Raw genomic sequence first — 25219 nt, forward strand, 5'->3', positions numbered from 1 at the left:
CACGTATTACAGAAATATATATAAATATGAGGCAGTATATGTACATATAACGGAAATATATAAAAATATGAGGCAATATATGTACATATAACAGAAATATATATAAATATGAGGCAATATATGTACATATAACGGAAATATATAAAAATATGAGGCAATGCATGTACATATAACAGAAATGTATATAAATGCAGAGCAATATGCGCACATATAACAGAAATATATATAAATATGGGGCAATATATGCACATATAACAGAAATAAATGTAAATACGGGGCGATATGCGCACACATGACAGGACTGCACATCCCTACGGGGCGCTCTGTACACCTATCTCCTGTACAGACACCGGCCCCCAGCGGCAGGCGCCCCCTCAGCCCCGAGCTCCCCTCACGGCCGTGCCCGCGCCGCGCTCCCTCAGCCCGAGGCGGGCGGGGGCGGGGCGGGGCGGGGGCGCGCACGCACGGCCGCCCGCCCGCCCCGCGCACGCGCACGGCCGTGGCGGGGCCGCGGGAGGCCGCGGCGCGCGGGGCCCGGCGGGCGCGAGGTGAGGGGGGGGGGGGGGGAGAGGGGGCGGCGGGGCCCGGAGCGGGGGGGGGGGGGGAGCGGGGAGGGGGGAGCGGGAACGGGCGGGGAGGGGGGGGGGGAACGCGGGGCGCGCGGCGGCACCGCCGCAACGTGACGTACCTCGTGGGCCTGGGGGCGGGGCCTCGGCGGGAGGGGCGTGGCCTGAGGAGGGGGCGTGGTCTGTTGGAGAGGGGGAGGGGCCTCATGGAGGGGGAGGGGCCTCGGAGGGTGTGGCCGCGCTGTGGGTCCCCGCGCCCATCCCGCTCCCCTCAGCGGGGCCGAGCGCCCGGGGGGGGCCGCTAATTGTGCAAAGCATTTAATGAGTTACTCCTGTCATTAACACCAAGGGGAGGGGGCACGCACACAGCTCGGGCAGGACACCTCAGCCCCTCACGGCCCCTGCGTGGGGCTGGCCGGGTGCTTGGGGAGCCCTCACACACGGCTCAGCCACCGCCGCCCTGCTCCTAGGGAACGCTCAGAGCTCCTGCGGTCCCGAAATTGGGCTCCACAGACCCCCACGTCGGTCCCTGGCACACACACAGCAGGGAAGCTCCAAACCCGGCTATAAACCCACACCATCCCTGGTGGTGTGGTGCAGGCCAGAGCCGTGGCACTGCCGTCACTTCTGTCACCATCCCCAGCGCCCCGCGTCCCTTCTCGCCACACACCCCGTCCCTCCGCCTCTGGTTTCTCCTCACAGGCAGAAAACACAACAGCCGTGCCCAGCAGGCTGCTGACAGCCCCCTGCTTTTCTCTTCAGGACTTCCCCCAAGACTCCTGCAGGCAGGGGACAGCCCTGTGGGACGTACGCTGCGGGTTTTGGGGTGAAACAGCTGGACTCAGGAGCAAGGATAGCAGCCGGGGAGAGGGATGGAGCGCCTGGCCTCCTTCAGCAGTAAGTGCCCCGAGGTGGCGTCCAGAAAGCGTCTGGAGTGGTTTGAAGCTGTTGGCAGAAAAGGAGCAATGTGTGATCCACGGGGTCACTGCTTTGATCACATCCCCGGCAGCGTGACTACATGAATGAGTCGGGTCTTTGTTTCTCTCTACTTTTCGTAGTTGGGCTAGTTGAAATCCATTTTCTTTGAGGGAAAAATATTGCTCATGACGGTGTTTTGACTGCTTTGCAACGGGCAGAATAGGAACTGGCAGGGCAGCATTTCCCTCCTTGCTCAGCAATCTGAGCAGAGTCTGAGGCTTGGACGGGTGACAGGACCGTTGAGGCGATGCCCTCCCAACCGCAGCACTGTGCTTTGCGAGGCAGACGGACGGCAGCTCTCTGTGCACTGTGCTCCATGCACAGGGCCGTGAGTCTGCTCAGCAGCTGCTGGCTTGTACCAGGAGGCTGCTGTGGAGAAATTCTTTGATTCCAACTCAATTGCACAAGTTTGGGTTTGGCCCTCAGTGCACCGGGTCTATAGCAGAGGTGAAAGTGCCAAAATCCGTCTTACAGATCTTTGGAGAAGCTGCAGGAGGAAAGAGATTCATTTTAAATTGCTGGACACGAGTGAGTGTGTGCGATTGCAAAACCAGTGCCATGTTTGTCCCATGAGATTTACTTTTGGCTTCGCAGATGACCCCTTTGATAAGCCTCCGTGCCGAGGCTGCTCTTCGTACCTCACAGAGCCCTACGTGAAGTGTGCGGAGTGCGGGCCTCCTCCCTTCCTCCTCTGCTTGCAGGTGAGCGCAAGGATAAAAGCAAAGACCTTCATTTCTTTGAGAAAGTCATCAAAGGCCTGCCCGGTGCCAGGCTGTTCCATAAGCACATTAATAACTGGTCTCTGTAAACTTGTATCAACACACTTATTTGCTCAGGGACAGGGAAATGACAAAGAAAATATGGGAGGCTGAAGAACTGAGGCATGAGCAGCCAGAGGAGATGTTTGTGGAGGCAGCCAAAGCTACCTAAATACACGCAGTCAGCCTGACTGTAACAGAGCATGCTGCTGCATGTCTAGAGAGGTATTGTTGCTGACATTTTTTATGGCATAGAAAAGAAAACCCATCAACACCCATTCCCTGTCCTCACAACTTTTTTTTTCCTTTCAAATGGAAAAGGAAATTAGGGGGAAATTCGCAATATTTACAATAACTGTGGCCAGATATTGTTATTTAAAAATTTTGTGTGTGATCAGATAACCACAGAAGGTACTACTGGTTTTATTTATTAAATAAGTTTGCATTATTTATGATTAAAAAATGGAAATAACCTCTAATACTGAAAAAGGAGCTTAGCCTTATGCTCAAGTATGTACAACAAAACCATATTTTGTACACTGGATGTATTTTTTTCTTTTACCTGTCCTTAAAAAAAAACAGAAATGTAAGTGGTGAAAATACCTCCAAACTGTGCTGGTGCAGGAGACAGGAACACTACAAAGCTTCAAAATTATTTTAACACATATTGTTCTACCATTATAATTTTTTTCTAAAGTGAAATCAGAAAAATTAAATAACATTTTTAGCATATCGGGTTGGATATGTTTGATATTTTGTATGCGCAGTGGTCAGAGAATAAAAGGAAAAAAGAAGCTGGTTAAAATGTTTTCAGGACAGAAGTGAGAGAGTAACAATAATGCTAATCTTTTGTTCCACAGTGTTTCACGCGAGGATTTGAATACAAGAAACATCAAAGTGATCATACTTACGAGATAATGGTAAATACTCCCTTAAGGTTATACCTACTCAATCTTGAACTCTCCTAACTTCCCAGGAGTTAGAATCTTGCTTAATAATATTATGTGAAAATGTTAACTAATACAGTTATTTGATTCAGAGGTTTAGAACTATTTAAAAACGAAAGTCTTCCTTGAGAGTAAAGAAAAACGTCCCCCCGGAACGTAATGGAATAGTGGAGACATTTAAAGGTACATTTTTTATTCTGCCTAGATAGCACAATGCATCTCACTAGACTTTCCAGTTCTTTAACCGTGATGAATCAACTTCTGTTTCTTTATTCTTGTTTGTTGTTTTTTTTTTCTCCCCCAAAAATGAATCGCTTTAAAAGTCTTTGGTAATTTTTACTGTGTTTCATCACATAACTGTCAAATTACAGCTGGTAGGTAGAACATGTAACAGTGTATTCAGGAGAATAAACTAGTAAGAACAAACAAATTCTTACCGTAGGTGATGACTCAATAGCCTAAATAATTCAACAGTTATCAAGATTCATGAGATGGTAAAAAACTGCCAGTACTATACACTGTGTTGCCCTGTAGTCTAGAGCTTTTTTGCTTTTCATCTGATGGATTATAACAGAGAATCACAGCAGTTTGATTTGTCTTCTTTTTTCCTCCAGACTTCAGATTTCCCTGTCTTGGATCCTAACTGGACAGCTCAAGAGGAAATGGCACTGCTAGAAGCTGTGATGGACTGTGGATTTGGAAACTGGTGAGAATTTCGTGGCTCAGCCAATTTCAGCGAATGATGGGTAGAGTTTCATTTCACTGGATTGTACTGTTGAATGCATCAGTGCACGATGAATGTTCAGTGACTCATCATGGGTGAGACACTAATTTAGCAGCTAGAGCAGAAGACTGGGGTAGCAGATTCAGTTTTCATCTATTAGATACACAAAGAAATTGCTAAAGGCCTCTTGTGTGACGCAGGGCACCTCCAGCAAAGTACAAAGCTCCCTCCATTCACAGTAAAGTAACCCGTTTTTGAAGAAACTCAACTATTGCATAAGATTTTCTGTGCTTCATTTTACACCTGTGTAAAAAGCAACTGCAAAGTTTCTTATCCCGTGTGATTTCAGTTTGCTTACAGTTGGCTAGCCAGGTATTGTTTGTTTGTTTGTTTGTATCCTGCTTTTCTGTCACATTTAGAACAGACCATTGGAAATATTTAATATTTTTAGATTATGTTCTGTTAATTTCTGTAGTTGCTACAGGATTTTTATGCATCTATAAGGAAAGAAGATCTGTAGTCATGAGTTATCCCTCTTCTCCTTCATGGAAAGATTGCTATATTAAAAGTACAGAACTCCAAAATATATAGAAAGAGAACTGTGAGTTCTTATGTGTACAGTGCTAATTATGTGTACGGTCATAATTAAGGCTGAAAACTGTTTCTGGTTATGTTCGGCAAGTTTGCCGTCCAGTATATTTTGCCATACTTTGCAATACAAGTAATATTTTCCTTAAACACTTGGCTTTTTTCAGCCTTTTCCAAATAAAGGAGAAAACTGACATTTCTTCCTGAAATCCCTCGCATTCAGTGTAGTTTAACAAATTAAAACAATTGCTGCTGGTGTTCTGATATTTTAAGTCCTCAACTCACACATCCGTACAGCCATTCTATTAAGATAAAATACGTCATATTTCTACTCAACCACTTTTCCAGGAAAGTTCAGCAAGGGTTTCTAGAATGTCTTTTGTACAACCACGTCAGTGTTTGAAAAAACTTGAACATCCCTATGCAAAAAGGAAAACCACTGTCCAGTTAAAATCACAAGAGCAATTTGAGAAGCAGAATACAATTGCTGACTTAGGATTTACCATTAGTTAGTAAAATGTATAAAAAGCCCTCAAATAACAATACTAAGTTTTCAAACCTGTAAAAGATTTGATGTTCTGCCTGCCAGGGAGTTTCTCATATGGAAACAGTCAGCTGTATTGCCCATGACATCACCAAAGAAGTGCTCCCAAGCCCAGTAACTTCAATCAAACATCTAAGTATTGGCTTGGTGTTAGTATGATGGAAAGAGGGAATCTCCTGGAAGTATCTAGACCCTTTTGACTAGATCGCACAGCACATTCAATACAGATCTGAGACCAATATTTTGAAAAGAACTCAATATTTCTGTGTAATTCCTATTAAGCCTCCCCCTCTCCCCACTTCAGGCAGGACGTAGCCAACCAGATGTGTACAAAATCCAAGGAGGAGTGTGAGAAACATTATATGAAACACTTTATCAACAACCCCTTGTTTGCATCTACATTACTGAACCTGAAGCAGGTGGAAGAGGCACAGCACAGCGAAACGGCCATCCCATTCCACCGTGAGTACCACCTGCCTGCTGACAGGGAGCTTCCTTGCAAGGTCTCCACTCCTCAGAATTGGAGTGAACAACCTTTGGAGAAAGACTGGTTTCTACTGGTTTCTGCCAAACCAGTAGAAATGGTCGTTTGCAGAAATCACCATAGCAAAAGTCTGGATATACACATTAATTCAAAAGACAAGCTACCTCAAAGCTACCTCACATTTGGCTCAAAATAACAGCATGTGCTTCTTGTAATTACCAGTGTGAGTTCTCACCCCAATGTTGAGGTGATTGCTTATCTTTTCCAGACCCTGTGTAGCAATTTTAACTGAAAAGGTGTTTCTACCTCTAAAATATTTCATCTGATTATCTATTTTCTACAGGCCTAGCTGGTGAAATTTGTCATAAAGTCACTCCCTTTAAGCAATGCTGATTTCATACCTCTCTCTTCAGAACTGCCTTTAAAAAGTATGTGTTGAATTTCAGCAATTTAACAAATGATCAGGTTTGTTTAAATTGAACATCTTTACAATTCCCCCAGTCTGTCAGCTGTTCCAGTGTAAGGCTCCCCAGAATAGCTGGGTGAAAAGATTGCCTGATATCTGGAGGTTTAAATTTCATTATAAAGTGTTTAGAGCTAAAGCAGTAGGAACTGGACAATTTTGGTTCTATTCCTGGCTGTCATTGATTTTTTTATGTGACATGGGCCAAGAGAAATTCTCCGTGCCTCAGCTTTCTTTATCTGTAGCATGGGACTTATAACGCTCAGCTCCTTCACAAGTGTGTTGTGAGCCTTGGTCCATTATTGTCTGTAAAACACTGAGATCCTCAGCTGGGAAGCGCTGTAAAACTTCAGAGCTGTAGAGCTTTAATTGCAGCTCTCTGTAAATGGCACCCAGAAGGTGGCAGATTTAACACCCCTGTTGCTATTAACTAAAAGAACCTGCACGCTGAGAGCAAGTCTCGGCAGAGGTTTACCAGGGGGATGCTGAGTTCTGAAATGCAGAGTTTATGTTTTATAGCCTGTTTATTACCTTGAATTTCTGTGTTTGACTTTCAAGAATACTGCAAAGATCTGAGATTACAGTATTTTTCTCCCAATAGATTTCTGAACGTAACCCTGCATAAAACCCCAATCAGGGTGTTTTTCTTCAACTAATTATCCCCACTTTTGTTCAAAAGAAACACTTATTTACAATCTTTTTGCGTTAGAAAAGACCCCAAGCCCTACACAACAACTGAAAACCTTTATTTTTTCAGCTGCTGATGACCCCCCACGGCCTACTTTCGATTCCTTGCTCTCCAGAGACATGGCTGGGTATATGCCAGCAAGAGCTGACTTTGTTGAGGTAAGACTCTTCCTTCTCTCGTAATTTTATATTTGCTACTGAATGTGAGATCAGCAAACACGTGCTTGCATGCCTCTGCCCATAGGTCTTTATTCTTCATTAAGAAGTCTTTGGCAGAATGACAGGGCAGACTGATTAAACCATGGATTTAATTGCAGAGGTGGCGCTGCAGGCCTGCAAAGCAGCGAGCAGGCAACCCGAGTGTCCCCGGGCTGTAAGGCTGCTGCTGCCACCAGATGTCCACTGTGAACGGCTCTTACTCAAACAGACTCGATGTCATGAATCGGATGCTTGGCAGAAGGGGTCAGATTCAGTATGCTTCTATTTCATTTGCCTTGGAGAAGCAGACAGGAGCCTGATCCAAAGGTCTCTTGAAAGGCTGCATTGTTTTCAGTGTTTTTAGCTGTGGGCCCAGGGCCCCGATTCCTGTTGCAAAACAAGCTCCTATACATAGAGGGATGAATTCCACCATAGAGGGGTGTGTTGTTTTTATATGTTTGAGCAGAATTTTTACCACAGTGTGGGAGCTATGGGGAGAACCTGATTAATTCTCATTATCCTATCACCATATCCTGTTCTGGTTACTGCCGGAAATCATTTAAGTTCCCCTGTGATGTACATTGCCCAAGGATGGAGCCTTGTACAGCCATGCACGTGTACATATCTGTGTTTTCAGTACTTATATGTGTACTGAAACTTGATACCAGTTTTTTAGTGCTAGCTAGTGACAGTTTATTAATCACTTCTGAACAGGAGTTTGACAACTATGCTGAGTGGGATTTAAGAGATATTGATTTTGTAGAAGATGATTCAGACATTCTGCATGGTAAGTCCCCTGTTTTCATACATTGTTTGAAAGCAATGTTTCACGGTGCATACACAGTGTTTCATTGGGTCTTTTTTCCTCTACATTAGAGCAGCATTTTCCTCTACAGTTAGAGCAGCATTAGTTGTACCTGACGAGGGTTGTTGTGTGAGTTCGCTTACTTCTGCTGAGTTTCTGTGGTACCAAATAACGGAAAGTATTAAAATTAGGTTTTAATCCATAGAGAAGTAAAGATCGTACTTTTTTTCCCACGTTTATAAGTACACATAATGTTTAAAAGTACCGTGCTTATGCTTCAGAATTCTTCCATCTATGTCAGGCTGTTCTCAGCTAAAGTCTTACCACCCTTTGGAGACAGACAAATCCTGTTATGTACAGACAGTCCTTCCAAACTTACAAAATCAGTTTGAAATTTAGCAGCGTACACATAGTTTTAAGGAATGCAAACTCCCTTGGCACAAAAAAGGTTATGAGAATCATACATCAGCCTCTCATCCCTTTTAACTTTTATTGAAAGGGGAGCTGGCTTTTGGACTTGTCACAGATGCATCGTGCCATCTCTCCACTGTTTTATTATTATTAAAACATATTTTATTGCTTCCATGTCCTATAGGGAGCCCTAGTAAACTGGAAAAGCAAAATACTTTCCTAGGTCTATTCATTAATTGTTAGTTTAATGTTCATTCAAGCTGGTTTATCAGCACCTTCTTCCATACCCCTCACACATTTCTTCCTCCCCCTGCACAATTCAGCCAATTAAGTTATCTCCCACCAGCCTCCTGGTTTAAGTTGTAAATCTGACTGCAAAAATCAGCTTTCCTTTTCTGTTCAGAATACCATAAAGCTATGCAGGGCCAGACCAAAGGTCTCTCTAGGTCAGTAACCTGCTAGTATCTCATAGCAGACACACAGAAGAATGTAAGAAAAGACAAGTACAAGCTGATACTTTTCCTGGTGTGTCTTCCAAGTTTCCTGCAGTCATAAATTTAGCAAATTCTTGAGCCACAGGTTGTGTTCAGACCATTTTGGCCAAAGAATCTGTCCTGCATGAACTTAGCTAACTACTGTTGGAACTATATCTATATTTGTATTTTTGCCCCCATAACATCCTGTAGCCCTGAGTTGCACAATTGAGTTAGGAGTTCGGTAATTTAATTACATAGTGTGTGAAAAAATACTTCCTTCTGTCTGTCAAATATTTTGCCTGATAATTACATTGGGTGTTCTTTAGTCCATTCTTTAGTTGTCTTGCATATTTAGTACAGAACATCAGGCTTTTGCCATGTGAAAACTCCATTTGGCAGAGGTTAGGCAGCGTGACCAACTACATTTTCGATCCCTTAGCTCAGGGACTTTGGCAGCTTCCTTCCCACAGCTGTTCTGGATCTGCCTACGTGAGAGAGAATGCCTCTACAAGAATGAAGTCGCAGGGTCTAGCCAGCTGTTTTTCTCTTATATGAGGCATCTCAGGGAAGGAAAGAATGCTTTTCTAAAAGAAACTTTGGGATTAGATCTTTGCTTTCTCCAAGCTAGAAGAAAAAAGGAGGGAGCCACATCTCTTCCTGTCCTGCAGTTTTAAAGATCTCAGATGCTGACTTTGCTTGATTCACTGGGAATATTTTGCAACTTAATTGCATGAATAATACCCTACAAAATGGTTCACCATTTAGATTTGAAGGAAGGGGCGAGCGCTCGGACTGCTTAGGAAATCTTTGCACTTTCTAGTTGCAGGCAGAGGAGGTTGCAAGGCAGCCCTGGAGGCACAAGTTCTGGCAGTCGCTCCCAAGGATGCCTGTCCTGTCTCTCACGTGCCTCACTACCCCAGCCCTGCCCACTGGCAAACTTCTTACACTGCATCTCGCAGAAGTGTCCTTGAAAAGCAGCCCTGTGGCTGCCTTCCACTACACCTGCTTGAGACAAATTCTTTGCTGGCCAAATAGCAAACTTTTTTCCTTCCATAAGATACAAGACAATGGCCGAAATACTCCATGGTATTTATTCTTTTATGTAAGGTTCTGACACACTCTGCAAGTAGATACCATGTTTGCTTAGGGTCCTGCTTTCCTCCAGGGGGAGTAAATTTGGGTTGTAGCCATTAAGTTTGTCCCAGCCAGGCACACACTGGATACGCAGCCTGTTTGCTTTGATTAGTTTGCATTCTTCCCATTATTTGGGCCTTGCATGCCAAGCAGAGGTTAGTTAGCACAAAACAAAGCTCTCACTCATTAGCATTCAAAAGTTTTTGCAGACCAAATGAGGCTGAAGAGGAATGAAAAGCAAAGAAACTGTTTTGGACACTGTCTTAAGAAACCAAAATATTTTGATTTTTTGGAACGGAGAAAGAAGCCTTGAATTCCTGCCTATCGCTGGAGCCTGCAAAGCCACTCTGACCATCTCACAGAATGGCAACTTATCTTCAGTTACCAGTACAAACAAGTAACTCCCTAGTATAATTCATGGGGGAAAGAGCAATCAAATAATTTTCATTCGTACAGCGTCTCTTTTCTCATTTCAGTGCAGCAGGTAACAGTATAATAGTCAGAGTTATTCCTGTATTCCAGAGCTTATAATCAGTTGTCTCTTTGTGAATATGTTTATCAAAAACAAAAGGCCCTCCAAAAGTACATGTGGCAGTAAATACTGTTTTTTTCTGTACATAGAAGTTCCCTTTTTCCCTTAATTTATTCTCATGAATGTTCCTTCCCCTCCCCAGTTGATCGTAATTTCTTTTAGAATATTGTGCACTTAGGTGAAAGCATCAAAATGCAATGGTTATTGGTGCACAATTGCTTGTGATATTTATAGAGGCTCTCCAGTGCAATTTGTGCATGTACTCATTAAATTCTGCCCACACAAACCCCAGAAAATAACATGCTAGCTTAGCTTGCACAGGGTTTAAAAATACAAAAATATTTTCCATAAATTGGCACTGATTCCAACACTTAGTAATATATTTCATTCATGTTTAACTTACTGCATTTCCCGTTCTTTTATCCCCACATTTAAGCAAGAAGGAGAATTCACTACCCTTGCCTGCTCTTAAATTAGGAAACTTAAATACCCCTTTATGAAAATACACGGTGGTTCTTGAACACTGCTTTTGAAAGAGACTTCCAAAAAGAAGTGAGAACGTTTGTACTACCCCTCCTGCCTTCGTACATATTTTTTCTCCTAGGTTAACATCAAATCAGTTTTGCATAAATTCAAGACTTTTTTGTTAATATAGGATCAGCAAGTGTAACTCAAAAGCAATGGCACCTGAGCTGATGTGCACAGCCCTTGGGCTTTCGCCCTGGTTATAAGAAATTCTACCCAGCAGACTGCTCAGATGAATTGCCTAGAGGCTAAGGGCTTCTTGGTGTTTACACATGAACACATATTTTAGAATAGACACGTAACCGCATAACCACACTTCTTTCTTAATTGCCTTATTCATTATTTATTGGAGAGTCCAATCAATAAACAGCCAGTATCGGTTTTGCTCTTTTCTTGTAACTACAGGAGCAGGGGTGGATTCTGGATTCTGACACATTCTGTCCACCTTTGCTTATGCAGCAGCGGGGGCTGAAAGGGGACATGTTCTTGCCTAGTTTCAAGCAGTTGCATGTTGTCTTTTCAGACTGTAAACCCAAAGGCAAGTCTTAAGACTGCTCCTTCAGGGAGCATACTGAAATGCTTAAAGTAAAGGAAAAAAAATCCAACCAACTCTACGCTCATTTAATGACCTAGAATTTGTGTATTATTTAACAAAATGAGGGAAGGGAAGGTGATAGGTGTCTCCTTATCTTTTCTGCTGAGAATTTACCAAAGAAGTTTATTAACCTGATGGTCACAGGAAAAAGAAGCTGAAGGATCTCTGAGTGGATCAGCCAGGGCTGCAGACAGATTTCATTTTGAAAAGGATATGATTTCTAATGAGCATGGCTTTTTCCTGTACTTTTCCACATTGCCGTGAACTATTCTCTTTGTTCTTCTAGCAGATAGATAAGTTTAGACGTTAACGAGCTAAAATCTTGTAGATGTTTTCAAGAACGGTAGCAAAGGCTACTTTGAATCTTCTCAGTTCAGAACTTTGCCTTTCTATTTTTTGGAGTTCCTCATTATGTGCAAAGAAGCCTTTGTCCAAAAGCGGTACCTCAGATCCTTAAATCTGATAAACTTACTTTTCAGGAGAAAGAATATTTAACAATGGCAACATATGAAGGAACAAATACGTGCTAATGGTAAAACAGTCCAAGATCATATAAAGGAAAAGAGTTCTCAGAATCTACCCAAGTTCCTATATACAGGCAGTAACGTGTTTGCAAGCAGCAAAAGAAACGTCCTACATATAACATATACAGTCTGAAGAATATTAATTTCTGGTGGTTTTATGCCCCTATAAAATTGCCATGGGATTTTTCAAACATCAAAGTGACAACTTCAGCCTGCCATGATCATAAGGGCTTGAAACTTAGCGTTAACACAGTGATTCATTACATATTTTCTAATCTGTGTTTTTCTATTTTGCAGCTCTGAAGATCGCAGTTGTAGATATCTATCATTCCAGGTTAAAGGAAAGACAGAGAAGAAAAAAGTAAGTTTTCAAGCAATAAAGCAATAACTACGTTCCTTTGCTTCGTTACCATGTTTTATCCCCCAGTGCTGTCCTAATACTAAGGATAATTAATTTCCTGTAGCACCCTTCCAGACAATTGCCAGGTATGGAGACCTTCTGCTATGAGATCTGCGTGACAGGCTTCATTCTGGATGTGTAGTTCTTCTCTGCATAGATTCAGATCAAGCACATGGCTTTAGCTATGGTACCAAGCCAGAAAACACAGATTAACAGGCCTTGATCCCTTTTTTGTACACGTGGGTAACAAAGGACCTCTACACACCTTAATTCTCCTTTGAACACTCAAAACAAGTCATTAATTTTGAAAAGCCTATTTTCCAATGCTCCTTATTGCAGGAAAATCACAGTCACAGTGCTCTTCACATTACTATCCCCAATCCAGTTATATTTAAAAAAAAAAAAAAGTTTCTAGGACACCTTATGAGATGGCATGGTCATTCTGCAGAGTGAGAACTGAAATAATATCTGGGAAAATGGTGGCAGATCCAGAGGTAGGAACCAGAAAATAAGACAAATCTCTGTTCTTTTTGTTCCCTATGTAATATCGATGGACTGCCTATAATTTATTTGCTACTTAAGGGGAAAAAAAGCTGTCAGTCTGTGACTAATTGCTAGCCCCCCCCCTCAACATACTTTCTCCATAGAAATGCTTGCATCATTTATTTTTTGACTGTTAGTGGTCCAGAAGTTAGTTTTTTTCACAATGTATAATGACGATAACTATACTGCTGGCATGAGTTTGAATAATTTATTCAGTTCATTTGACAGCTTTTTCAAATGACTCAATCTATTCATCAAATTCAATTTTATTATAACTTTCAAATACTTTGTTCAATATTTAAAATTATATCTTCGTGTATTATTGCCTGCTGGAAGAATTAGTAATTTGTAGTAAGACTCCTCCACTCCTTCCTATAATACATCATAATTCTAGTGAAGGACAGGTTAGGAGCTCATATCTATTGACGCGGTTCTTTATAATTCATAAATTAAAAATATTTATGTGGTATAATTTTCAGTTTGGTGCATCATGTCTTAATAAAAGAAAGTGGTATAACTCATACCAGTGTCAGTTTTTGTAAGGTTTCTCCAGCTGGACGGGACAAAAATCTGGAAGAGGATGTAAAAATGCTGATGTCACTCACAGAAAGTCGTCTCTACATGGGACAGGAACATTCTTTTATACATAGTGAAGAAAATGGAATGGGTTTTATAGAGCAAAGTCCAAGCTGACCCTGATGAGCCTAGCTGTGCGGTATCTCGTGTCATTTGCAAGAATCAAGTTGGGTGTTGAGCGAGTTGCCACATAGCAATGGCCACATGACATTTCCAGAAACCTGTGACAAATGTATTTGTCATCCCCTTGTAAATATCTTACCTGCCTTATTACACTGCTCATTTCCCCAATCCTGTCATGAACATTTCAAACTCATGAGTTATCTAAAGCATTTTCTTTTTAAAATCCAAGCTGTCACGGAAATCTCCTCCATCCTGCTCCCCATGACAACATTTACCCTCCATCTCTCACCCTTGCTCTAGTGGAAGGACATTTGTGTCTTGCTGAAGCTGGAAATCATGCTTCAGGAGACATTCGCTGTGCTTCCAATTTTGGAAAGACAAGTTATGAGACACTGCAGATACGAAATCTGTGTCTAAAAAAGAATTTTCAAACCCTTTAAAGCAACTGTAGCTCCCTCTGTGCTTAGTGCTGCCAGAGCTGGACTAATGCACACCACTATCCAAAGCCTACCCTGATTAAAACTTCGCTGCATCACTGCGTCATGTTCCTCAGCTGGCCAGAGTTATAGAACGTTAATGTGTGATTAGTTTTAGGCCCCTGTGATAGTTTAAATCAAAATGTTTAAATCAAACTGAAGACTTTGCATCTACGAGGTAACACGTGAATAAATGCCTTTTGTTAATACCATTTTGCTCTTAATTACAGAATTATAAGAGATCACGGCCTAATCAACCTCAGAAAATTTCAGAGTGAGTACCAAGTGTAACTGTTTAAAGTGGCCTCTGCTCGGGAGACAAAACTTTGTATGTTCACCAGTGTGGTTTATACATACTGGGCCATACTCAGATGTTCTGAATTCCACCAGATTTCCTCCTGCTCAGCCATTTCCAGCTGGCTGGCTCTGACTGCTCCCAGCTCAGTGGTATAGTTAGTGCTTCTGAATTGCTCTTCAAGAGCATTTCAGTCTCCTCACTGAGTAGGGAGAGGGCTGGAGGTGAAATCTAGGTCTTTCAAGTGCATCTCACTAGTCTAAGAAATTATCAAACGTTATTTAAATATCGTCCTTTTTGGCTCTAATTGTGAGGGCTGTATAATTTTGTTGCTTCTTACTAATAAATTTGTAGTTGTGATACCAAAATGGCAAAGAGATGTACCAAATCTTGATATTTGGGCAGTTCATTGGGGGCTGGTATAGTCCTTTCAAGTTCCCCTCAATTTATGTTTTTATAGTAGGAGTAATATAGGATACAAATAATTTATGTATAATTTTACGTGTTTTGTTTTTTTTTTTTTTTGGTTGATGTTTTATTATAATAGCTGAAAGCAATTTGTGGAAAATTTGGTAACATTCCAACAATTTCTTGGGACGTCAGTCCACTCTGGCTCCACTATTCAAGCTACTGTTTATGAATCCAGGCCTTACCAGCATAAAGGAAAAGAATACAACCACTAATTTAGTTTACTAGTACTAATGGTAGAGGCATTTTTCCTAAGTACTTTGCCCGTCAGTATCTCAGTATCTGTTGCAACTAATGGAATTTGGGCATATCTGTGAACTTAGCCACTGTTTTTTGCTTGTTTGTTTTACCATTTTGGTGCAAATCACACCCAAGTGTAGGGAACTATTAGTAGTTACCATGAAAGTACCCCTGTCTTTTCAACATAATCTCACAAGTCCAAAGACACTGCTGACAAAGTTATCACTTTTCCCCCCTGTAGTTTTGGAAAGACGATACCCGAAGGAGGTTCAAGACCTTTACGAAACAATGCGACGATTTGCACGAATTCTTGGACCAGTAGAGCATGATAAGTTCATTGAAAGCCATGCATGTGGGTATTTGAAGATTTTAGCATATACATTCTTCAACGGGTATAATAAGGGGTTGCATCATCTACAGCCTTTCCTAAATATATACCACTCCTGGAAGGAGGTTGTTTTCTTCTCCTCCCTGGTCTGCCTGCCTCAGAAAAACAAATGTGTTTGTGGGTTGATACATTACACATGTAGCAAGTGTTTCTTTCCACTAAACTGTGTCCCGGTTCTGTGTTTCATTTCCCAGTTGGGAAACCTTCCAGTCACATGTTAGAAGTAGTATTTTCTTATCAAAACGCTATTGTTCCTTTACTGGCACTGCGCATCAATGAAAGCACAAAGTCCCTAAAACTGATGCCTGGATTGAGATAGGGAGCTGGCAGCAAACTGTGAATTCTTTGAAAGATATGCGTTAAACTATTATGTGTGTACATAATTATATAGTGCGGCTGTCATTACGTTCCTTACCTTAAAGGAAGAGGCATTGTTCCATCACCAAATCATCTCGAGTCTTTATGCATAATCACAGCATGCATTTAGTCAAATTCCAATACAAGTCATTACATCCTGCTTAATTCTGTGACTTAAACTGGGAAAATCATTGCTCATTAGAAAGAACAAAGCATTTCAACAGTTGTGACTGTGTTTTCAGGACACTGTGTTGAATACCAAACGCATGATCCTGCAAATCATGAGTCCAACATGTGAGCGCTAGTCCTGAGCTTAGTTTTGTTGTGGTAGTGACAGCAAAGTCCTCACGTTAACCTGAGAGTCAAGTGCACACGCACATTACACAGGTCTCCTGAGTACTATGACTAAACAAATTTGAGACAATCTGTGTCGCTCACTGTGAAGCCAAGCAAAGCATTGAAGCCAGCTAATAACAGCTACACGCAGTAAATAACTCTGAGCAAAAGAAACATGGGTATTTAATCTTACCAACTGCAGAAAAAATTGTCTACAAGGAAAAATTTTAGAAGGTCCAGTTACAAAAATCATAGTTCAAAGACAGCACTGGATGCCATAAGGGAGCCTGGATGAGTAGTTTTTCAGCCCTACTGAAGTGCCTTCCAGAAATCCTACATTATTGCTACTTGCTTTGTCCAGGGTATGGCAAAGAAACTGTCAAAGCATGAAGATAAAATAACTTTTCTGAGCACTCAAATGCTAGAAAACAGCTTAAATCTGTGATCAAAGTGTGTTATGACACAGACAATGAGTTTGAGATCTGATATGGGCTTGTGCAGAGGGGTTAACCCTGTCTGTGGTTCTGTACACTTCATACCTCAGCTGCCTAGACAAATAAGAAATTGGAATATTCCCAGTACACCACCATTCACTGCCATCCCCACTGACCCACATTTGGTATATTGTTTTTTTTGGATTTTCCTTCTGCTTCCTGTTGGGGTAAACCAGTGGAATTTGAGCTGCGAAGGGAAATAAAACGACTGCAGGAATACAGAGCAGCAGGAATCACCAATTTCTGTAGTAAGTACCTGAGGGGTTATTCAGCCCGTTCCCATTCATCACGGTGTGGAAGGATGAATTTGCAGCATTTAGGAAGCGTTGGAATCAAAGATACTTTAAAAATGTGTTTACCTAGCTCTAAGTGAGCAAGGCTTTAGCAGTAATCTATCTGTTCAGCTGTGCTTTTTCGAGTTGCTTTGAGCCATCAGCTAGGAGAACGCGCTGCCTAGCCAAGCTCTGCTTTAGTGACCCTTCCACAAAAGTTCCAGAAGAAACGTACAGCATTGCACAGTGCTAGTGCTGCACCTCTGGGCATTTTGACTGTCAATAAGTGTGATATCTGGAGAGAAGGCTAATACCTCTAAATTAAAAAAATGGCCTGTTCTGTCCTGGAATTCCTTTTTGTTTGTTTTTGGCCTGAAACTGACGGCAGGGAGGGGTGTGGGGTTCAGTCCAATACCTCCTTATGCCAAGTAGTTGTCATGAGGGAGAATAGCAGAGTCTGGTCCAGAGCTAGAGAACAGTTTCTCCCTAATTGCGTAAAGCAGAAAAAAACAGCAGTTCTGACCAAAGCAGCTGGAGAGAATGTGCTATCTGTTACCCCCAGGTGCGAGAACGTACGATCACCTGAAGAAGACAAGAGACGAGGAACGCCTGAAGCGCACGATGCTGTCGGAAGTCCTGCAGTACATCCAGGACAGCAGCGCCTGCCAGCAGTGGCTCAGTCGACAAGCCGATATGTACGGTTACAGTAAGACTGCCTTTCACACACGAGCTGTAGTCAGAGAGGTACAGAAACACTTCTCTGTCTGGTAATAATGAATGCATTCCCAATTTATTCCAGTAGGAACAGTCTGCAAAATTCAGGAGGGCGAGAAACTGGGTAGGAGCAATAACACTTGCTGAAGTTCAGGCAAGGAAGTGACTACTGTGGGCTCAAAGTCTCTGCTTTCTGCATATTATGCTTCAGGAACTTACCTGCTGTTAATAAAGTCATGGAGGGAAATGAGGTCTTTTAGGATAGTAATGAGAGCAGAGATGACACTTAAAAATGTTTCAGATGATTTTAGATGTAGCAGCATTATTAATGTCTAGTCACCCTGCACAAGCGCTTTGATTGAGGGAACAAGCTGCGATGCAAAGGAAGTGCGTCCTGTGTGCTACGTGATCCGAGAAGATGATTTGTAATTTCCCCAGTCAGTCTCCACTGGATCTTTCATTCTTTAAAAAACAAAAAAATAATAATAACAGGTTTCAGACATGGTCTTCAGTCTGGGAGTGGTAAATATTTAGAAATCCTGTTGACTTCAGATCAGGGCCTGGGTTATGCAAGTTGAATCAGAAGTTGGAAAAAAGTAGTCTCAGAGCCAACACACACAGTTATTCTTACGACACATGACGACAAATTGAAATTTTCCTTTCTTTTCAGTGATTCTGGCCTGACTCCCGCAGCACCGGTTCCTTCGAATTCAGGTAACTGTTAGATGATGGTGTGTGATAAAAAGCCAGCCAGCCATACATCAGTAATACTGTTCGGACAACCAGCTGAAGAGTGACTCCTTTTCTTGAGTACAGAAGTGTCAGTCCTCAAGTCTTACGGTTAAGCACTGATTTAGTCAATGTTGCCTCAACCTGCAACTCATTCCACGTGCAAAGCCTATATTTTTTTTCTGAATTTCTGGATTTTTCTATTTACAGACTGAAAACCCATCGTAAAGCTACATTAACAAGGCAGAATAGACCACATTTTTCACATGGGAACAAAATTGTACCTTTAAAAGATAAAGCTAATCCAGTTTTTAATAGAGCTATATACGACACATCATAGCAATATGAACCCAACAGAACTTAGATTTAGGAGGAAAGGATGTCAAAAAAGAGTTACCAAAGAAGCAGGCAATAAAGCAGCAAGAGGAGCCCTGCTTCTTTCAGTGCCCAGTAAGGACAGATTCAGGGATCAGTCGAGGCCCTTGTGAACAAGACCTCTGTACGCTCGTAGCCTCATTTGTCGAGGTCACCAGATGGCACGCAGTGAGACGAGGATAAAGTTTTAGTACAAGGCTATCCAGTGTTGCTGGGGAAAACCAGCTTCTAGTTCTGCCTCTATAGTTTTTATGTGGATGTTCATAAACCACTTGAACCAAACTTCTAGGTGGCCACTAAGCCTACATGTTCTACCTCATTTCTGCCACAGAAGCCCTGGAAATTTGGGTCAAAATACCAAGCAATTAGTCACTGCAGAAATCAGTATACACATTGTTTTAAACCTATTCAATGATAGCTGAAATCTGCTGTTTTGAGGAGAATGTAGCATTGTGCAGCTCAGACTGGGTACCGTGAAGTAGAGATAGCCTCCCCTCAGCTGAAGGGCCAGTACGAACGAAACCGATCGGTTGTGAACTATTAATTTTGTGGCCAGTAAGGGAGAAGAGCCCCAGAGAAAATGAATTGTTTTGCTTATGGAACTCAGATAGCACGCAGTATTTACAACCAATATCACATGTTGAACAAAACCCAAACAAAATACCAAATAGTTGCTAATTAAGTGAACATCCTGCATACTGAATAAGGCAGGGATACCGTGGAAAAACTGCCACGTGTCTGTATAATTAAAGGCTGCATCATACTGAATATACAAGAGGGCAAATTAACGTTGCTTAACTTTAATTCTAGATTTTGAGATCTCAGATTTGCAGCCTTAATATATTTTGTTTAGTGCAGTTTGTATGTGTGTGTCATTTCCTAGGTCCTTAAAAAAGCAAAACCAAATTCTGCACTGTCTCATCGCTGCATGCGAGGTACAGGCCTTGTAGGAAGGGAGCACTGCTGGGAAATTGCTTCCTCTGCACCTGCAGAGCCTCACTGCTCCAGTTCTTAGTTCTTAAGGGCTTCTTTCCCTGACCAGATTCCTCACCCAGCCTTTCCTGTGGGGGCACGGGGAGAGAGACTTCAGCCCCAGAGACAGGGTTGGGAGCAGCAACCAACAGGCCCTGGGAAAACGGAGCTGCAGATTCTCCAAGATCTCACACTTTGCCAAATTTGGGACGTCTGTCCTGGGTCAGAGGGCTCTCTCTGACGGTGCCAGCTCTGCAGCCCACCGCACAGGGTCAGCAGAGTTTCTAAAAATGCCAGTAAATACCCCCAGATTTGTTCTGAGCTCTGGAACTTGGCAGGGGAGAGGAAAAAAAAAAAAAAAAACAACAACAAAAACCTGCAGGTAGCCCTTGTGACATTTTAAGCTACACAGTTAAAGTTCCGCAAAGTTATAAACAGTTGTGAAATGGAGAACTATCAGACCACCTTGTGACAGATACTTCTTTCAGGGCTGCTTATCATCACAGACAAAAATAAATCCATTAACTGCATTTGGCTTTTGCAATATCCACATCATGTTTAAAGGCATTTAAAGAGAACTCTGCTTCAGGAAGTCACCAGTGTAGCCAGAGAAATCACCTGCTATCCTCAGCAATAAGCAGTCTCCCATCCTCACCAGGTACGTGGTGCACAGCTGCTGGGGGCCAGCCCTGCACGCTGAGCACACCCAGGGCACACCCTCGCTCCAGCACCTCCACGCAGCCCTGAACTCCCCGACCCCGGCTGAAGGAGTTTCGTCAGAAGGTTCAGCCCAGCTCACACACGGCCAGTTCCCCTCTGACAGAAAGCCATTGTCCTCCTGTTCCTCCCAAAAGCCGCTGAGGCATCGTTAGCAGCACGGGAGCCCTCACACAAGCATTCACAGTGCTTAATTACATCAGTTGCAAAACCATGCCTTATCAAAACAGTGTCGTTTTTATGTTAAGCCCTAAATAAGTCTCTGTATAAACCCGTGGATCACAGCAGGTTAACATCATGGGGATTTAATTGCCTCTGAAAACACGCCTAACCCTGACACGTCCAAACTGCTGCCAGAGTTTGTCAAGGTTCCTGGTTCTTGTCTCCGCAGGTAGACGGAGCGCCCCACCACTGAACCTCACGGGTCTGCCAGGCACAGAGAAGCTCAACGAGAAGGAGAAGGAGGTAAGGAAGGGAAGGAAAAAAGGAAAAGGTAATTTATATCAAACATTATCCCCACGGCGCAGGTGTACTCGCACCATCTGTGCCAGGTGCTGTGAACATCACAGCAGCTGTAGGCCCTGACAACTTTTTCCTGCTCACAATAGCCACTCATTCCTTCCAGTCAGCTTAATTGCAGTTAGTGAATATGTACAACACGGCTGCAGCAAATTACCTTATTTAGCAAAGAAAGGTGGAGAGAGCCAAGGTGTCATTACATGCCATTATAACGTCCAGAAATGACACTGTCTTCCTCCATTATGCTCCAGGGTGAGCAGAAGGGTTATATTTTCTTAATGAACATCTATTTAAAAGTGGTAGAGGATTTCATTAAGGCCTTCACTGGACAGATCACGGAGCCTGAATAATGCAGCTCCTCTTGTGCTCCAGGTGTCTCAAAGCCAAACCTCAACCAGTTGTGGTTGTTTGTTTTGCTTTGTTTTTATTTAGCACTGCTGTGAATCACAGAGGTGATAAGTGCGTTCTTGTTTTTTCCATATTTCTGCCCTTTAATGTGTATATCAAGCTCTTTGTATACCCACGGCAGAGCGGGGAATTTGGCTTTCTTTAAGCTACGACTTATTAAGCTTGGCCTGGTGTTGGAGCTTGCAGAGCCACACAGAGCACTCTTGTAGTCACTTCAAGTACTCAGAGGCAGGGGGAAGATGAACAAAACATCCAGAAACGGGACCACAGCCCCCAGGAGAGGGAAATGAAGCAGCAAGGGGCCTGCCGTGCGTTTGTGGCTCGGTTTCTTTTGCAGCCCATTCCAGGCCTATCCTTCAATACAGCTGTTTGGTGAAAGACAGCTCTGAAAAGCTACTGAAATAAAAGGTTTGGGGTTGTTTGTTATTCTTCTTGTTTGCTCGGTTAGTTGGTTTGTTTGTTTTTAAATAGAAGTCATAATCTTAGTTTGTCCACAAGGCAGGTTTCAGTGTTTGCGAAACATTTCAGAGATCTCCCTCTGTGTGCAAACGGTTTCCCCTTCAGTGGGGATGGAGGCACTGAAAATCAGATCACAGGTTGACCATGGACCATGGCATTTCTGGCTCCATTAAGTGCATAAATAATTGTGACTAGGACATTAGCGTGTATGGGGAATCTGATTTCCTTGTCAGCTGAGACATAGAGTCTGAGTTCCTCTGAATTCCACAATTTCCTATCAATGAGGAGCAATCATTAAGCATTTCCTTATTAAAAGGAGGAGACAGCCGGTTTCTCCACTGGGAGCAATACAGCTCACCATCTAGAAGGCAGCTGGTATTTGGAAGCTAAATGGGAGCACAGGAGCCCCTGAAAGCAGCTCTCTGAAGCCTGCAGGAGCGCCTCGTGGTGCTTTTTGCCAAACTTCCAAACACAAAGTGCAGTTTCCCTGCACAGTTTCCCCTGCATGGTTTCCCTCCTGGATTTCTGGAGGGGGCAAGCGTTGTGTGCGTTGCTGCTTTTGTAGAAAGATATTAAAGACTTAGTCTGCAGGGGATTAATAGACAGATGCCCTCCCTGGCTCCTGTCCAGAGAGCTGAATTGCCGGTTGCAAGTCTCTTTGGCATGCGTACTTCCCTTGGTCTGCAAAGAACAACGCCCACACAGGACACACTCATAGTTACGCTCCTGTGAGCTGAGAGCCTGCTTTCATCCTCCTAGTTTATTTTTCAGTCAGGAATGTTTTTGAATGTAGCAGCCAGCAAGCTCCTCCTCTCCCTACCTGTGGATCGAAACAGCTCGTAAGGCAATTACCCTGTGCCTCCCCCACACAAAAAAATACACTGGGAATGTTTTCAGAAAAATATTCACAATGTTACTCCCCCAGCAGAGATCACAGAATGGCAAAGCGTGACAAGCGTTTGTGTTTATTAACTTCGCCTTTTGTCTTCCAGCTCTGTCAGATGGTGAGGCTGGTCCCTGGAGCCTATTTAGAATATAAAGCTGCTTTAGTGAACGAGTGTAACAAACAAGGAGGCCTGAGACTTGCACAAGCTAGAGCGCTCATCAAGATCGATGTGAACAAGACCAGGAAAATCTATGACTTCCTTATCAGAGAAGGGTACATCACGAAAGCCTGAGGACAGGCAGAAGAGCTTTGGCTGGAGCAGACAGATGTGAAGAAGGTTTGAAGTCACTTGGACAGCGCTGAAACATTTTAACAGAGTTGAATGAAGGACATTTCCCATTGTCTGAAATATTTAGGAGCTTCTTTTTGTAAAAAGAAGTAGGAAGCTTTGTTGAGTTGTGTGAATACTGACATTTCCTTGTCTGGTTTCCTTTTAATTCTGCTGTTTAACACTGCTGTTGTCAGAATTACAACACCAAGTAGCACTGGAAAGGATCGTATGTCAAATAAGTTAATCTTAAATGTGAATGGGCATTCACTTCTAACACCTCGTGTAACTAAAAAGGGAATCACGGTACTTTTACTCTGACAGTGACACGGAATAAGGACAGAAGGGCAGCACGTAAGGAGTCACGCTTTTACTTTGTGTGAGTACAGGGCATAGAAATGGGTCCCCTCCCTTCTTGTACTCCTTCTTAAAACAGCCTCAGCTTCCAAAGGAGATAGCACATGCTGGAGGCTGTAAAAATAGAGCTTGCAATAGTCCGGTCTTTTTAACTTAATTATGATAAAGGATGGGAGAGGACATTCCAGGGAAGCTCCTCAGCAGTTATTACTTTTATGTGATACTAGCACATATCACAGCATGAGAGTGCTGTACAAACCAATAAGCTTCATCTGCTCCCTACTTGATCTGCGATTGCCACGTCCTATATAATCCTTCGCTTTCAGTCTTCTGATTTGGTTGCCCCAGCTCATTGGAAAGGCTGGATGTTACAAGCGGAGCGGAGCAGCCTTCAGAACATAAATAAAAAGCCACTCCATACCCTGACGTACTCTCTCACAAAAGATAAAAAGTGAAGAAAACCACAAACCGCCCAGGGCGTGCGCTTTCAGCCCTTGCTGCCAGCCTGAGCGTGTGCCCAGCTGGCCGACAAAGCCAGGGCAAGGTGCAGCGAGTCGCTGCGCAGCCACAGAGCACCCGGCTGCATCAGAGCATCCTCCTTGAGACCTCAGTACGAACCATGTGTGTTTGAAAATGCAGTTGGGTGATGAGGATGGTCCTTTCCAGATGCCGCTTGGCAAGGTTTACCAGACAGTAAATCGTTTATCAGCTTCCACTGCTAATGCACGGTGCAATTCGTTAGCGGGCTCTGACTGAAACAACATTCCGTGAGCAACCTAATGGCCAAAGCAGGCAGGGTGCTGCCTGCTCTCCAGTTGGGGATCGTGTTGAAAAGCCCAGCCTGTAACTATACCAATGCCTATTGAAGAAGTTTGGCTTTAGATTTTGTTTGTTTGTTTGTTTCTGCCCCCCTTCCCCAAGAGTAACTACCCTGTGTACCTGAGGTGCCACTGAATGTGAAGTATTTTGGTTTGTAATAAAATCAAAACGATCCAAAATGCTCAAGTCTACATTCCTGGACTGTGAGACTGTGAAGGTCACGCAACTGCCTGCGTCTGTACCCATCAGCTTCTCACCAGGAGAGAGGAGATAAATGCACAACAGTGGCTGCGTGGACGCGGCACCAAGCTACCTAGTAAGTGCTCCTATTTAAAGGAAAGCAGCAGCAATAAACGACCTACTGGTGACTGACACGAAGCCTGCAGAAATTGAGATTGCATAGACCAGAAGGGCCAAGGGAAGGGACAAAGCTGTAAATGCTTTCCCCTGTTGTCTTTTTACACTAAACCAAAAAAAAAAAAAAAAAAAAAAAAACTGCCTTTGCTCCTGCCCAGCCTCCTATGCGATGACTTCTACAACAAAGGAGTGCGTGAGACAAAGTCACTGGCTCTGTACCTGCTCCAAACACCCCAAAATTGGCTGCATCCCCACCCGGCACACGTGAGTAACAGGAACAGGACTGCAAACATGCCCTGCTTTGACCAAACGCTGCCGAGCTCTGTGCTTTGGGTAGCGCTAAATAATTCGGCCATCTGGAAAGTGTCAGGGAGAAAGGATCTCAGAGAGGGGAGCGCTGCGTTCCTTCAGCTGGACAGGAGGGGAACCAGAAAAGTTTTCTTTTCCTGGGGAAGCAGGGCTGGGATGTTTCCCTCGCAGAGCATCAAAGCAGAGAAACAACAGGTTTTTCTCCTTTCACAGGGCATCTCCAAAGCAGGGAAGGCAGCAGGCTTCCAGCGCGCCTGTGCCAGGCTCAGCACCTCCTCGCTGCGCCGGGCTGAGCTCCCCAGCTGGGCACTAAGCTCAGCTGGACGGATTTCGCAGCAGGTTGGGCTTCCTGGGGCAAGTTTC

The 25219-nt window shown here is 43.3% G+C and overlaps 1 protein-coding gene across 2 annotated transcripts; it reads left to right on the forward strand.

Annotated features, from left to right (window-relative positions):
- The first annotated feature begins 485 nt into the window (after window positions 1–485).
- On the forward strand, window positions 486–24405 carry TADA2A (transcriptional adaptor 2A). Of its 2 annotated transcripts, none has more exons than XM_082776224.1 (16): window positions 486–548; window positions 1269–1463; window positions 2139–2245; window positions 3163–3222; window positions 3864–3955; window positions 5410–5567; window positions 6810–6898; window positions 7652–7724; window positions 12237–12300; window positions 14288–14331; window positions 15302–15412; window positions 16812–16883; window positions 17470–17602; window positions 18292–18335; window positions 20806–20879; window positions 22793–24405. In XM_082776224.1, exons 2-16 carry the CDS (start codon window positions 1439–1441, stop codon window positions 22976–22978), a joined length of 1332 nt encoding a protein of 443 aa, XP_082632350.1. In that variant the 5' UTR covers window positions 486–548; window positions 1269–1438; the 3' UTR covers window positions 22979–24405. The 2 variants fall into 2 exon arrangements, with proteins under 2 accessions (XP_082632350.1, XP_082632349.1); XM_082776223.1 differs by having other exon boundaries at window positions 511–548; window positions 1329–1463.
- Window positions 24406–25219: the final 814 nt, after the last annotated feature.

This window comes from Aythya marila, assembly GCF_965140915.1.
Source record: "Aythya marila genome assembly, chromosome: 20".
Classification (NCBI taxonomy): Eukaryota; Metazoa; Chordata; class Aves; order Anseriformes; family Anatidae; genus Aythya; species Aythya marila.